The sequence below is a fragment of the Chroicocephalus ridibundus genome, chromosome 3, assembly GCF_963924245.1.
Source record: "Chroicocephalus ridibundus chromosome 3, bChrRid1.1, whole genome shotgun sequence".
Classification (NCBI taxonomy): domain Eukaryota; kingdom Metazoa; phylum Chordata; class Aves; order Charadriiformes; family Laridae; genus Chroicocephalus; species Chroicocephalus ridibundus.
The window spans coordinates 25628439-25644978 of NC_086286.1; the positions used below are offsets into that span (position 1 = coordinate 25628439).

The 16540-nt window shown below is 39.5% G+C and overlaps 1 protein-coding gene across 1 annotated transcript in view; it reads right to left on the reverse strand.

The window, feature by feature from the left end:
• KCTD3 (potassium channel tetramerization domain containing 3) overlaps window positions 1–16540 on the reverse strand; it is a 29790-nt gene that overhangs the window by 4736 nt on the left and 8514 nt on the right. The window contains exons 7-13 of the mRNA XM_063328462.1: window positions 15732–15872; window positions 14365–14455; window positions 11790–11980; window positions 6469–6584; window positions 2688–2775; window positions 2437–2553; window positions 1185–1355 (exon numbers count right to left, since the gene is read on the reverse strand). Of these exons, the coding sequence (XP_063184532.1) occupies window positions 1185–1355; window positions 2437–2553; window positions 2688–2775; window positions 6469–6584; window positions 11790–11980; window positions 14365–14455; window positions 15732–15872 (915 nt within the window). The remainder of the gene's footprint in view (window positions 1–1184; window positions 1356–2436; window positions 2554–2687; window positions 2776–6468; window positions 6585–11789; window positions 11981–14364; window positions 14456–15731; window positions 15873–16540) is intronic.

Sequence of the window (16540 nt, forward strand, 5' to 3'; positions counted from 1 at the left end):
GTGATAGAGCAGAATTTGGTCAATGTCAGGTCACATAGCATCTCCAGATAATTATCTAACAATCTACAAATTGTTGCTGATGTCCTGGTTTCTGTCAGTTTTCTCTCTTCCCTTAGAAATTCAAGAAACAAACTGAGGCAGGTGGAACACAACATAATGCTTAGCAACATGGTTTAGTGATGGTTTTGTCAGCGTCAGGTTGATGGTTGGACTCAACGGTCTGAAAGGTCCCTTCCAACCTAGACAATTCTAGGATTCTATGATTAAGGTTGGACTGAGTCAGCACCAGTAGCCTACAACACACTTCGATCCTGTGTGTGGAGATGCTAGGACAAGACATGTCATGAGAGCAGTATGGCAGCAGAACCCTCATCACACAACAGCACTCTTCTATCTCATTCATCAGCCACTCAGTTTTCTACATACAGATGGGCCCCTTTCCTAGCAGTGAGGGTTTAGCACCAAGTTGCAGGGGAACAGATGATCTCTGGACTGTTTGTTTGCAGTATAATTGGATAACATGCTTCCTGATCCTTTTTAAAAAAACAATGGGATAGCAGCAGAAGGTAAATCTGTTCTCTGCCATGCCCTGGTTGCTGGATTCTGGGTGAAAAAGATTCTTACAGAAGAAGGAGGGATTGCATCTTCCCTGAAATCAAGACACTTTCCTGCGCGTAAGACAGGACAAATAGGATAGCAAACAGGAGACTCCTGAGAAAACACAGACAGCCCTTTGAAGCCATTGGGAAGCCTTTTTCTAGAGCCCAAGAGGAGATGGTGCACATTTTGCTGGAACCCAGAAAGCTCCTGAAAGGTTGTTAAAAGAAGACAAGTCCTAAAGGACCTGCCCACAACAATAAGACTTGACAGGGATACATTTGTTTACAAACCCTTTTATTTCCACAAATGGCAATCTCGGAATAAGACACAAACAAAAGAGTTAGTTGTTCCAGTATTTGGTCAAATAAAACCTAGGCCTTTTAACTGCTAAAGGCTTTGAAGAATGCTTGCTTTAAGAAAGAGGATCCAAGCCAATCTAGCCCCTCCCCTGCCCCCAAATCTGTCCAACTCATTTCTATCACATGTGGGAACAACGCAAGTTAAAGCAATGCATACAAATACTTCATTGCTCAGGAGGAGGGGGGAACCACCAATATAAATTTCTGCACAGAAAAGAAGATTACCTGACACAAGGTGTTTCTCCGAGAGCATGATCTTCGTAACAGGACTTCGATGAACTGTGAAGGTCTGGAAGAGCTGAGGCCCAGACCCAACTGTTTCAGGGTGCTGTACAATCACCCTCACTGCTCCAGAGCTGGTGCCATATGCAATCTCAATCCAATTGCCACTTACACCTAAAGCAAGCAAGAACACAGTTGTTCCCCCCAGGAATGAAAGCTTCTTTTACTGAAGACAGGTAATGAAGCAGTAGAAAACAGTATTTCCGAGCTTCCACAGTAAGATAGGTATTTATTTTAAACACCGTTTACTCATTATTTTTCCATGAACAGAGGTGATGTTCTACCACTAAAAAAACCCCCAATGTTTGCTCAATTCCATACCACACTCTTCAACAGTGTCTTAACAACAGCCTTCTCACCCATTCTCTCCCCCCTCCTAGAACTGAAAGAAGAGATGGATAGTCACATGATCGGAAATCTTGGCACTCCTTACAGTGATATGGTCAATACATGCCACATACCATTTATTTTTCTGCCATTGTGGGAGGCAAATGTGAAAGCAAGGCAAGAGCAGGGAGGTAAAAAGGTCACTGTGCTATCAATATAGCTGTGTGTATGTGAGTTACTATGTGAGTAACCAGTTTCTCACAGCTGCTTTTTTGGGGAGTTTTTACTTTGTTTTTTTATTTGGTTTAGTTTGGTTTGGTTTTTTGTGTGGGTTTTTTTTAATTTAACTGTGGGGTTTTTTTAATTTTAACTGTGATTACAAAAAAAACATATGGAAATGTTTTTTAGTGCATTTGTTATAAGATTAGACACAACAGCAAGGTTGTTTCCCCCTCAGTTCACCACAAACTATTTCAGTGAATACAATTCATAATCTAAGTGCATATCTTGTGTAAAAGGCTTAAAACCAGCAAAGGTACATTATGCACAAGCATTAATAAACGATGCATTATGTTATTACGTTATACATTAATGTATAATGCATGATGTACCAGCATATGCACACGTACATGTAAGTACATGTCCTATTTATACATATGTAGAGATAGATGTAAGGGGAAACAGTTACACCTAGTGTTTATCACTCATTTGAAGATGATTAAATCAAGAAAAATTCAAAGTTTCTGTTAAGGGCTATGTTGTCTGCTTCAGCCCTGCTATGCAGCAATAGAAAAAGTTCATTCAGAAAGAAGAAAAAACCCACATCTGTAACAGACTCTGACTGAAAAGACAGTAATAGAATACTGACTGGTTTTAGGTGTGAGGTAGACACTGAGCGCTGTTATAGCATCATTGGAGGGATCATGGTACAATTCTGTCACTAGAAGATCATTGTCTTTCATTCGCAATGGGAACTTCTGCATGTCTGTGGGGAAGAGACATTTGTTTATTACTTTGAATAGACAGTTATTCTGATGCAACTTAGACCAATTAAAAAGTTTAAGAACAAAGCTGCTCAGTACCACCTCCTTTTGATTCCACCCTGCCTCTATTTCTTACCTATATAGTAGATAGAGCCGTTGTTACAGCCCAGCAGCAGAAAGGACCCAGCAGTATCATAGCTTGTGATAGGAACAACATCCTGAACCTAGTGCAAACAGAAAGGGAAAAAAAAAATAAAAATACACAAATCAAGAAATTAGGTTGCTACTTTCTCAGTTTTCAGACATTTCGCTACATTTTTTTGAAGAACACCTGAGTTTAATACTTCACACTTTCTGTCCTATCCCTTCTTCCCTTTCCAACAACTCCTTAAGAGGTTGCTGGGCAAAGGAAGTAGATGTCGCCTCTCTAAGCCTTCCTTTACCCCCAGTTCTTGTGTCCCTCTGCCAGCCTCTACGGGGATCTCAGCCTCTAGCAAATATATGATGAGGGCGAAAAAAAATCTTGTCTCACTTCCAATACATATCCACACCAAGTAAACTGGAAAGCAGCCCTGTCATATTTTACTTATTGGTCTGTACCTTAAGGTGAGGGATTAAGAATGCCCTCTCTTTGCCCTCTAGGATCAAAAGGAGCGCTTATCCCCTCAGGTGGGACAGAGATCTCAAGCAAAGAAAAAGTTTAGCTTATGCAAGGTATGACCCCCTATTTCAAGCAATTTTTTTTGCTTCAGCCCCGAGGAAGAAAAAGCCAAAAGCCATTTTATACAGAGCTCTTAAAAAACGCATAAAGTCATAGCATTTTTCCTGTACTCCATACATTTCAATCAGTCCACTTAATGGACACCGAATACTAACTCACTCATGGAAATTTCAGCTTAAGTGCTCATTTCTCTCTGACCAGCAGCATCCTTCCGATTGTTTCAGAGACTTGCAAAATTATTTGCAAAATATCTACAAGGATCCTGTTGGATAAAAGCAAAACAACCAAAGAAAGCTCCTTAAACCCCAAAGAGCTAGCACTCTAAACTGGTATCCATTCCTAACCTAAGAATAGCCTGTAAGCCCCTAAAACATATTCTAAGCCTATCACTCGGGCTTACAAAGAAGGCTGAAACATGAGTATAGCTTCTGCTTATTTTCCAAGGGAGGTGGGGTGGGGAGTGGAAGAGGCACTTTCCCTCTTTTCCTTGTTTAAAGAAGTACACCTCTCTCACTTACACTCACCTGTAATTCAGCACAGATCCAACGCTAAAAATAAATTATTCTTGGAAAGCACTTGGATTTTCCCTGTATAACTGATGATTGAATAACCTGGCAAAGGATCCTTTCCAATTACTGAAAAGAATTCCTATTCTTTTCTCAATGCTTTCACATAGTACTTTTTCAGATACAGCTGTTTAAGTACCCTACCCTCCCCACAGTCAAATTCATATTACACCTAATTAAGTAAGGTATCTAATGATGTGGGCCACAGCACTAAGTTTCGAAAGATTTATTTTTTTTTCCAGGCTACTTTAAAGAAGTAGTAAAAGAGCAGAAAGGCAAGAAACTAAACAGAGAGGCGTTTAAGAGTTTATGGATCAAGCTGCGGTGTGCTCTCTGGTTCTGTGGATCAAAGGTACATACAGAAGCTCTCCCATCTGCAAAAAGCTGACAAAACTAATGAAGGTAGAAGCAACCTATTAATGCATATACCACTTCACTCATCACCTTGCAGAAGACATAACTGCAAGGAGAGGTCTGAGCAAGAGGATCTACAATGCTGCCGATGGCAGAGACTGACTGACTGGGTCAGAGAGATCATATAAAAGAAGGAGAGTCCTTCCTTCTGCAGCAGAGAGCGCTACCCGCAGCGATACCATACAACAGTCACTGGTGAAACATGGCCAGTGAGAATCCTCACTTCTCAGACTACGTTTTTCTGTCATACTCTATTGCATTATGTTACCTCTGACTCTGTTAACACTAAATATTCTGCTTCCTTTAAGCTCTCCTATACTAAGAATTTCATTACTGATGTATCTAGCACCCACAACCTCCTTTCCTTGTTGCACACAACTGAAAACATTGCCAGAGGAATGAGTACTAGGGAAACCACCTCAGCTAGTCTGCTCAAATCTCCAATATGGGAAGAAGATGCCAGAACCAATTAGAGGAAGAGGTCAGAGTTACATCTTCAGGGTGTAAAACATAAAACACAAAAATCACAGCGCAAGGAAGGATAGCTTTACACAAACTAAGCCTCCTTAATGTAGAACTCAGAAAGGCATCGGAAAAAAAAAAAAAGCCTGAAAGGAAACAAAGTTCTTGGTCTGAAATGGGGCATTGGCACATTCTGTTCCTCAAAATCTCTCTCACTGCAGCAAGTATGATTACCTCCTAAGTCCAGAGCTATGGGCAACTCATCGAAAGCAGTTACACAAATATCATGTATACTTATGAGGCCTTTGAGATCAGAGGTACAACCCTGCCACTTAAGCCTTTATGGGATTCTTCAAGAAGAATGTGTTGTAAAGGCAGATAAGATCTATAGGAAGATGGATGCTTGTTTTTTTGAATTCTTACTAACAAAAGAGCCTCAGGTACAGAAAGCACCTGGAAACTGGTTGGATTTGGCGTTGAGGGTTTTTTTGTTTGGGTTTTGGTTTTTGGTTGTTGTTTTAGTTTTGTGGTTTGGGGTTTTTTTGGTTGTGTTTTGTTTATGGGAGCTATTCTCATCCTCTAGAAGAAAAAATTAGAAAGCCAAAAAACTTGGTTTTGGGACATCCCGGCATATAAGCCGCCTCTTAAAGATTTTCTACTCTCCAATAAGAAGTGCTTTCACCAAAGGAATACTCAAGTCAAACTGAGGAACTATTAATATGATCAGAAAGACTTCTGTGGCTCCCCCTGGAAACACAGACGAGTAGGACATCATTTTTTATTCCTTATGAGTTACTCCTTTAGAAAATATTGTCAAACGCCAGCTTGTCACATAGCATTATGTTGTCTCTTAACAGAAGATTTTGCAAGGTATCAGTAGAGATTTAAATAATGTTTTGCTTAATTTAAGACCATACTAACATGTCTGTCTGCTGCAGAAGCAGTGCTATCCCATGCTTTTTATCTGTGTTATTTGTTAGCAGTACTGTCAACCTAAGGGTTGAATCAGAACTTAGTGAGCAAACAGTGCAGCAGCCTCAGGTCAGTTCTGCCTCTTGAGGTTTGCAAGGCAGTTTGGAGATTTTTATTGCATCCAGTTTTTGTGCCACAAAGACATACATCTGGCTGTGTTACAAGCTTTGTTCCTCACATGAATGCTCGACTGCTTTCTTGCACTCATACAGACTCCAAGGATCTCTATATTTAATATGCATTCTGACAACAGGAATAAAGTCAGTGCAGCCAGAACCATCCACATGCAAGACAGACATCTTTAAAGCACCATGTATGTTTCTGCTGAAGAAGAGTCTCCCATTGTCAAACAACTTTTGAGATCCCCAGGTATCAGACTGCTGCCTTAACTTGTTTTCTTCTTCTTTCAGACAGTGCAGAAATTGTCGTCACACATTCCCCACAATTTTTTTATTTCCTACGATCCTAGTGAATTTTTACAAAGTTAGTAATCCACAAGGAAGTTTAAATATACACACACTTGACATTTATTACTCCAAATCACACCACGTCCTTTTATTTGAAAGCCCAAAAAGCATGCTTGGTAGCATCACCAAACAATTCAACATTCTTCTCACAGGCACAATACTCAGATACCAAGGTGACAAACTCCGTAACAGAATTCAGGGCTGAAAACCCTGCGACAAGCATTTCACAGATGCTTTTAGATTATTTTATTATCTTTTTACTAGAAAGACATACCAGCTTATTAAAAGTGATGCAGAAAATTGAATTGAACACACCTGCCAATGCTGAGTCACAGCGTTCCACACTCCCACTTTCCCTGTATGGCTTGTAGCCACCAACTGGTTGCCAATGAAGAAGAGAGCATCTACAGGGACTCCAAGACTGAACACTCCTACAAAAAATGAAGAGTCTATGAAGCTCATCTAAAATAAAGAGAAAAAACCAGTAACAATGGAATCTCTTCACTATTATCATGCGTCATATTTATTACAGCAGCAAGTAAAAGAACAGCCAAAACTGGGTTTGCAGCGTACTATGTGAGGTACCATTCCAGCAGCAAACTGGGTTCCATTAAACTAAATGGCAGCCTGATGTCATCTCTGCTGATACAATCATTACTTAGAAAGGAGAAAGGAGGCAAGAGAAGGAAAAGCCTATGTGATATATGCATTCCTTATTTTTCTACAGCCATCAAGTTCTCAAATGGCTTTATACATCCTAAGGCATTAAACAAAAAATAAATAAAAATCCTATTACAGCAAGCAGGATTTTTTTGGTTGTTTTGTGTTTGTTTTTTGTAATCTGTGACTATTAAGTGTCATTTAAGAAGCATTAATTTCATGGGTTTTGCTAGACAGACTAATTTATGCCATACTAGTTTGCAATTACCTTTTAAAGTATTAGAAGTTCTCACCACTTTTTTTTTTTTTTTTAAGTCCAATCAAATAGATGTAGTCTGAAAACATATTTTAGAAACTAAATACAGCTACAAGGCTTCATCCTTATTCTTGGAAAAAGACTGAACAACCCCAATGTGACAGTACTTGAATACATTTAAATTTCTCTTTTAGCAGAAATACTTGAACCTGGAAAAATAAGCAGCTTGAAAAAGCCTATTTCTTTCTTTCTCTTTTCATCTCCAGATCTTTAAGTTTGGTTACAGCCCATGAGTAGAGAATACAGGCTATTAAAAATTGAAACTATACGGGGAACTAGTTTCACCAATCGTCACATACTATTCAAAATCTGAAAGATAAGACTTACCAGCAAATGCTGGTCTTCCAAGTAAAGGAAGTGTGGCATCAAGAACGTTTCACTTAATAAAAATCAAAACACTGCAGAACGTGACATGCATTGATGACTATGGTTACAGTGAACCTTAACATCTGAGTTTTTCCACAAAATCTGTCCTCTCGTTAGAGCTTCCTAGTCTCATCATAGATCCAATATGAGTATTTTTAGTTGAACTGCAAACTTGGATAGCATACTACATTTTGTACTATTTATTGTACCATGTATTTAAAAGTTACAGCAAACTAAAAAAGTCTAAGATCATTTCCAATTTTGCCAGCTATGGCCCTGTCTGTTGTTTTTACTTACAAACTCAGTTTGTAAGTAATTCCAGGCTAAGTTTGACTGCCTGGTAAGTACAAAAATCATTACTACTGGGGATACATTACACTAGCAAGTGTCAAGCTTCACCCCTAAGTTTCCTACTCCATACTGCTCACTATACATATTTATATTACTCCTCACTAATACACTTTAACTGCATCAGATTATGTTTTCAAAACAAGAGCACCCAATACCTGGAAAATTTCCCAACGTTGTTTTGGACAAATTCAAATGAACAGAGTGACATTCCCAACCAAGAAGCAGCCTTCTGTTACACCCCAAGAAGAAACCTCGGGAAGCTCAATATATACTTATGTTTTAATTAGGATGCTAAACTGTTTTCCAGGGAACAGTACAATCATTCAATGCAGATGAGATTCAGCAGTACAGGGCACATGAAAAAGGCAAGAATAAAAAAATCCACAGAAACAACTAGAATTGATTACTCCAGAGAAGGATGAGGTTCAAGGAAATCAAGGAAGACAGCTTGAATGGTCTAGAGGAATTTGAAGTGTCAGTCCTGCTTAGGCTCAACAATCTTGAGACCCCTCCACAGGGGAGACAATGCTATATGTAATGACAGGCTCTTGTCTTAAGGGTCCCTCTCGGTAAAATACTGCTTACAGCAGCCATCCAGCAGCAGTGTCTTATGTAAGTAATACTGAAAGGAAAGAGAACGCTCTGGGAGAGCTCTATCACAAAGATGCCAGCCCCACAATTTTCTGAAGATGGTGTCGCCAGGCTCCAACAACTGTTTGGAACAAGTAGTTTCTTTCAAAAGATGATAGCAACGTACTGTATCTTTAACACAAAGCAGGACTGCAAGTATTTGCCACTACAAAGAAACAAGGCAGCTATATTCAAGTTATTGCACAAGCATATTTTAGGGTTTTTTTAAACAAAGCAGCATGACCATTATCCAAAAGGGGAACAGTACATTTTGTTCCATGTTAGTTGGACTAAAGATTCAATCCTGTAGGCACTTTCTCTCTGCTCCCCCTGGCCCCAAGTGGCATTTCCTTTGTTTCATAAAGTCCCTTCAGTGCAGAACAGCCTGTTTAGCAAAAGCACTTCCTTCAGTTTTGTTGTCATGTTCAGTTGTAGTCTGAGTTACAGAACCTTATGATGTTGGCATATTTTAGGGGTTTTATTTGAAGTAAAAGTCCACTTATGATTCTTGCCTTTATTTGCACTTGATTTCCAAAAGTCTAAGATGTTGCTTCACGTATCTTATTGCAAGTCACAAGGAAACACAAGCAGCTAAGTGGAACCAGAAAACGCCAGAGGAATGCAATAGCATAGCGCTTATAGCAATGCCTATTACAGGAGTACAGCTGTCACGCTAACTCTTCCCTGCCTTTAAGATTTGGTCAAGGAGAGCATAGCAGAAGAAAAGGCTTCTCAAGTACAATATTTACTCCCTGTTTAATAGCAATAGTTCACATTCAACTGTTAGACACGTATTTCAGTTTTTATGTTTTTTTCAAATACAATAGAACCTCCTTTTCTGTTTTGCTGACCACAATTACATACAAGAACTCCAAGAGTCACAAGTAAAAGAGTAGTATACAGCTGCATTATCTCATACAAGACCTTTGCCTTTCCCCACCTTCAAGTCTGACTTGGTGCTTCCACTCATTCAAGCATAAGAAAAAAAGCATCAGCCATTAACATAGCTAGAAATTGCCTGAGCATCTTTCAAGTAAGCTCTTCCTTAAAAGGCACGTGGACCAAAACTTGAATTTGGTCATTTTGACTTTAAATAACGACCACATTATTTCTCATTACTTCAACTATGGTGATACATCTAATAACAAGTCAACTCAGCATAAAGTTTCAGAGAAAAGCAGCCACATAAGGAGACTGCTGTCAGGCTTTGTTAGCAGTATCCACTGCCAGAGGAAACAGACATTACTGTCATAACAGTGGTGATTCAAACACCAGGGATGAGGCTACATGAAGTTCCTAATAGCATTCCCTTCACTGCCTCCCAAACTTGCCCTGTATTTGAACAACAGCAAGTCAGACAAGCCATCAGATCAGTACCAAGGAATATTTTCTCCCGAAAACGTCTTCTAGTTCTAAAGCCTCCCTAATTGTGTATCCTTCAGTGCCAAGGTATACAGACAGTAATGTCAATCAGAAAAGGAAGGTCAAAAGAAAGCATATCTCCCCTGATGAGCAAGTCTGGCAAACTGGTAACAATGGGCGAAAAGAAAGCTGAGGTACAGCTTTTTTGCATCAGACTTCACAGGCAACCTCTCTGCCCACACCTCTCGAGTGGATGGACCGCAAGGCAGGAACTGGGGGAGAAAAGTCCCTCCCAATGTAAGAGAAGATCAGGTGCGTGACCACCTGAGGAACCTGAACATACAGAAATCTATGGCACCTCATGAGATGCACCCCAGAGTCCAGAGGGAACTGGCTGATGTAGTTGCCAAGCTACTCTCCACGACATTTGAAAAGTCATGGCAGTCAGGTGAAGTCCCCAGTGACTGGAAAAAGGGAAACATTGCAACCCTTTTAAAAAATGGTAGAAAGGAGGACCCTGGGAACTACTGCCCTATCAGCCTCACCTCTGTGCCTGGGAAGATCATGGAACAGATCCTCCCTGAAGCTATGCTAAGGCACACAGAGGACAGGGAGGTGATTTGAGACAGCCAGCATGGCTTCACCAAGGGCAAATCCTGCATGACCAACTCAGTGGCCTTCTGTGATGGAGTGACTACATCAGTGGACAAGGGAAGAGCGGTGGATGTCATCTATCTGGACATTGTCTGGCAACAATGTGTGCTTGCAGCCCAGAAAGCTAACCATACCCTGAGCTGCATCAAAAGAAGCGTGGCCAGCAGGTCAAGGGAGGTGATCCTGCCTCTCTGCTCTGCTCTCACGAGACCTCACCTGGAGTACTGCGTCCAGCTCTGAAGCCCTCAGCACAGGAAAGACACGGACCTGCTGGAGCAGGTCCAGAGGAGGGCCACAAAAATGATCAGAGGGCTGGAGCACCTCTCCTGTGAGGACAGGCTGAGAGAGCTGGGGTTGTTCAGTCTGGAGAAGAGAAGGCTCCGGGGAGACCTTATTGCAGCCTTTCAGTATTTAAAGGGGGCCTACAGGAAAGCTGGGGACAAACTTTTTAGCAGAGCCTGTTGCAATAGGACAAAGTTTAATGACTTTAAACTAAAAAAGGGAAGACTTAGATGAGATATAAGGAATAAATTTTTTACAGTAAGGGTGGTGAAGCACTGAAACAGGTTGCCCAGAGAAGTGGTAGATACACCATCCCTGGAAACATTCAAAGTCAAGTTGGACGGGGCTCTGAGCAACCTGATCTAGTTGAAGATGTCCCCTGCTCATTGCAGGTGATGTTGGACTAGATGACTTTTAAAAGTCCCTTCCAACCCAAACTATTCTATGATCCTAATTCCTGTATGCTTAAGACAGTAGAGCATGCTTTTTCCCTACAAAGTTGTAAAATTCCATTTAAGAACTATATTTGACAGAACTGAAATCTGAAACCTTTTCATCATCTCTGTGTAAAAATATGGCTTTAGTAAGGCAAATGACAAAAAAAAAAAAAAAAAAGAACAGAATCTCTCAGTCTCTCAGTAGCTGTAGTTTTCCACCTCAGAAACTTAGTTCCTTTGTGCCACGGCCTAGATTTGAATGCAAGTCCAGGGAAAAGTTTAACTCTAATTTGCATCTTCAGACAAAAACTCGAGCTGAACTGAACAGTATTAGTTAGTATCTGTTCAGTAAAAAGACTACTTTTTTATTATTCATCTTTTTGGTTTTGAGAAAGGACTCCTCTAGCATGACAGAGAAGGTAATATGCTCCAATACATTATTTACTACAGCTTGTTTTGTCACTTTGTAAAACTGGTTACTGAACACTGCTAATTATACACACCTCAAAACAAGGTCTTGGACTTCTTTCTGGTTAAACACACACAAAAAAGAAAAAAATCCAAGCAATTATAGTTACCAATTTCACTGCCACTACCACCATCCTGAATGCTCCACAAGATTATGCTACTCTCAGAGGCAACTGCAACCATCTTATCCTTGTCTCCATGAGGTCCTCCAACCACCTTGGCGTTGAGAGCCACTCGCTCAATTGTCCAGTCCAGATAGGGACTTGTGAACACCTGCTGCCACCCAGATGATTCTTTAATTCTGGAAGGACAAAGGAGGGAACAGGGAGCAGAGGTTAGAGATTCAGATACAGACATCTCAGTCTAAGCCTGAACAACTGTGGATGATCCAGCCAAAAGCCTGGGCTAGTAAAAGGGCTAGAGAATAAGGTTCAGCATAAAACTTTAGAAGAAATCTCTATTAATTTCCAGAGGCAAGGTATTCCAGAGGCATATCATGTAAGACATCCAATCATGCTGTAGCATCAAGCTGTGCTATCTAGTCACATTTTCTGTTTATGGTATACTGTAGACAGACTATACTGAATATAAGCTTTATTTTTAGAGACTCATTTGCCTGTGCAGTTTTAAAGACTTACGTGATGCCAGAAAAACACAATTTGTCTGATTTAATTTTAGGCAATAATTTAGATACTTTGCAACTGAGCTAGAGCACAGTAAATCTAACCTTCCATGTTAACATGGAAAGCAGAAACATATCTATAGTATTTTTTACCATTGTTGCCATTCTTTCAACTCAGCATTGCATCCCACCTGGAGATGAAGCATCACAGATCACTGTGCTCTACCCACACAGCATGCAGGAGAAACTGTAGTGAAGTGACTTAAGAGCAGGACCGCAACATCCATAAGCCTTTAAATGCAACCAAGACATTCTCGCAAGCTTTATTATCAAGTTTCAAAGACTTCAAAGGGAAAAAAAATATTATCTTTAGGATGCACTGTGCTTTGCTGTAGCTTTTTACTAAAATAATTATCTCGAGTATTTAAATAATATCTGTTACAAGCAGACAAAAGAATGTCACAAAGCTACATATCTGAATATATTTCATTTCTTACTGTGTGGGATTCACTGTCCAGTTCACTACAAATTACCACTTTTTTTGAGAAGTGATTCTGGCTAAGATGCAGATGTTCAGTTGTTACATTAAAATAAGCCTGACAAGAATCTTGAAAAATCACATCACTTGAATGCAGCATAGTAGCATAAACAAGCTTTCTTAAAATTTGTGGGTAGAGGGAAGTAGTTTTAAGTGTATGCTGTCTCCTCAAACACTACATATTCAAAGAGGTCTGGGCAAATTGACTTAGACAGATACTAAGATGCAGCAGAGAGGGGGAAAAACTATTACCAAAGCTGTATAAGAGCAGAATGGAGGAGGGAAAATTCCACCATTGTATTCCTAGAGTTCCTGCAAGTTCCCGAAGGAAAAATATTCAAATCAAGACAAGACTGCTACCTTGAGTCACTACGAAGAAAAGCAGCATTTTAAACCGGCATATTGACCTGTGCCCTCTTTCAGCAACCATTCAAGTCTGACACGCTTCATCAAAGAATCAGTAATGACTTAAGTTCAATGTTAACAAGTCTCATTAAGTAGATCACCAAGCAGGAAAGAGGCAGAATCTTTCACTTAAGTGAGCTAGCATCCAAGGAAAACAGTCAGAAATAAAATCCTAAGGAGGGAACAATTAGCACAAAGACAATTGCAAATCATTGCCTCTTTCTCCAGTCAGACCCTATTAAGCATAATTAAAAACAAGAACATTAAGTAGAGCAAGAGAAGCCACATTTAGTACAAATTACAGCAAAACAAATTGCAGTGGTGAATACAAGAGACAAGTTAGATGTGATTTAAGTTACAAAGTTTAAGCAAGTAAATTAGCATGCTATGTAGTGAAAAAGGCAGCAAACGATGGCTTCAGCTTGGTAGTAAAAAAAGAAGCTATTCACATTACACTCTTTATTCTCCCTTCTGTTTCTGAACCACATTATGACAGCGGTGTTTGTTTTTGGCAACAGCTCTTATTAAAACATTACTTCTCATTGAAAAGACAGCCACCAATTAAATCAAGGCTACCAGATGTGAACTAAGAACAGCTTCTGTAGTATGAAGGTGTTACTTATCTTCATCTGATCTTAAAAAATAGCCAGTTTGTTTACAAGACATTTAAAGACAACTTTCAGCCATCCACATGAAGTAGCAAGAGCTGAACAGTTCTGTTAAGCCAAAAAACCTGAAGTTTAAGACAAGATACATCACTTATGCATCAAAAATCCATTAACTGTTTCAAGTTCTTTGATACTCTTAACTTCACAGACTGTATTCAAACCCATATAGTAGGAAGAACTTTTAAAGTTAATCTTTCCTTTAAAAGCCTGCTTTAAAACACCATTTTTTCCATTACTTTTGCAAGCATCAAGAATTGACATCAAAGCAGCAGAATCTGAATTCCTATCAAGCAGTTTATTTGCACGAGTAAAAGTGGCAATTCATATTTATAGGAGCAGACTGAAAGTATGATCTACTGTCATTTCAGACTACGGCAAACTTTTTGCTTTGCTCGTAACAAATTATTGGGTTTTTTAGATTCCTGTAACCTGACCAGCAACTATATTCATACCTGTAGCAAACAGCAAAATGGGCATAGGCAGCTACTATCCAGTTGTGGTGGCCAGCTACTATCAGGACTTTCCGTGGGTCCACAGGAAATCCTAAAAGCAACAAAGCTAAAGTCAGTCAAGCAACGGGTATTAGAAGATGAGCAGAGATATCCAGAGCAGGACAGAGCTCTCTGCTAGGATATGCAACAGAAACTTTGGTAATGAAGTTTCTCAAGAAACATTTTCAGCGAGATTCCAGTTAGCAATATTACTCCTCACAATCCTTACAACTATTACAGTTCTTACATGGAAGGAATACATTTCATCTCAGTCACTACAATGCATAGTGTTCTAAAGAGAAAGACGGAAGTACATGCCTCAGTTTTAAAGCCTGCCAAATTGGTAAAAATTTGAGGATTGTTACTAAATAAGAAGCAACATTTTCTTTCGTAAAAGTTCTTTCCAAATGGTTGGTGCAACCCTGTATAACAGTTTCAGACTGTTAAACTGAAATTTCTAGTATCTCAGAATACCTGTACTTCCTCCATTTACTATCTAGTGGGAGCATGCCTGTTTCTGATCTATATCTAAATTAGGTTTGGCAGAAGTGTTGGATGTCACTGGAAATCAGGGGTTATGCTACTTCCCTGAGGTAGCTCTCAGCCTTGATATGCTAAAGAAGTAATGCCTAAAGACTGCATCTTCTATCCCATTTACCCCAAGACTGGCCTCTTCCAAAGCTGCAGCAACTCACAAAGAAGCAGCATCAATTCATATCCAAGGCTTATTTCTATATTACCTGGATATAGATTCACCTTTTAACATACTCTGATTTTCTTAACACTGCTACAATTTACACAATTATAGCAGAAATATGACAATTCTAACAGCATCATTTTGCTTGCAAAGTCAAAAGCTGGAAAATGACAGAATTCAAGCCTATCTTATTTACAGTTTTTATATATTTTATATGGAAAGTACTCTGTATAGTCAAAAAACTAAAGACTACCTTTACTCTAAAGATTTGGCTCTTGCAGGGCAAGAGAGGCACCAGGAGTAAGGATAAGGTACTGAACAAAGACCAAAAAGACACTGGTCTGTATGGTTTTTATCATGACTTTAGCACAATGTAAAACATTTGTCTAAGGGGCCATACTAAGACTGCACAAAGAACTTTGATTTGCCTTCCTCTCAGCCTTATGTCTTGATTGTGCAGCAGTGAGCCTTAAATGCTGTATAGGGAGTAGTGTTTAAGTAAGCGTTCAGCCATTTAAGATGAGGCAAACATAGAGTAACAGACTGAAAACAGAAATAGTCACTCAGGTTTTATTTCCCAGTGACAATCATCTTTGCAATTTGTTTTGGTTTTAAAACTGACATTCCTTACCTAGCCTGACTGTACCTTCCCCAGTACCAGCAAGCGTAGGTTGGACACCACCTCCATGAATCTCAGTCTCGGAGCAGTTTTGACCAGTCCTAACATCAGCCGGTGGCCCAGCAGTATTATTTATTTTACGGCTGGGAATGCCTATAAAAGAAAAAAGATGTTTGTCCCACTCCATAAACTTTAGCAATATAACAGATATTAAGTCACTTTGAAAATATAGGATTAATACTTGTGCATTTTGATCTAAAGTCTAATTCATCTGCTATAAGAATCAGACAGTATCTTAACACTGAAACAGAAAATGTTTTTACTCTCTACGTTGACATGCACAATTTAAGAAACTCTCTTCAGAAAACTTGTCAACAATTGGCTAAATATAGGCCTAGACTTCAGGTTAACACATGAACTGTGTTCATCTCTACAGAGAAGTAAAAATCTAACAAGTATTCATATTGCTAATCAAAGCTCATTTGTGCTGATTTATCATCTAGACATCAAGCACCTAAAGTAACTGTACCTTCAGAAACACTCCATGCTGATAACATTTAACTGACATGTACCTGAAGAACCTCTACTCTAGTCTACTACCAAACACAGCCTGCTTAGTATTAAACATGCCACCCCCCGCCCAGTACTCCAAATAAGGCATTTCATACAGCATGCAGATAAAAGCCTTGGTTTTGAATCAGAACAATGTTCAATTCAATCATTCATCTTAATCTTCCATAGGAAAGCCTTCTCTGGACAGTTTGACAGCTAAGGTAACTACCTCAGCCAATCACCCCCACAAATTAAAGCAATAAATGACT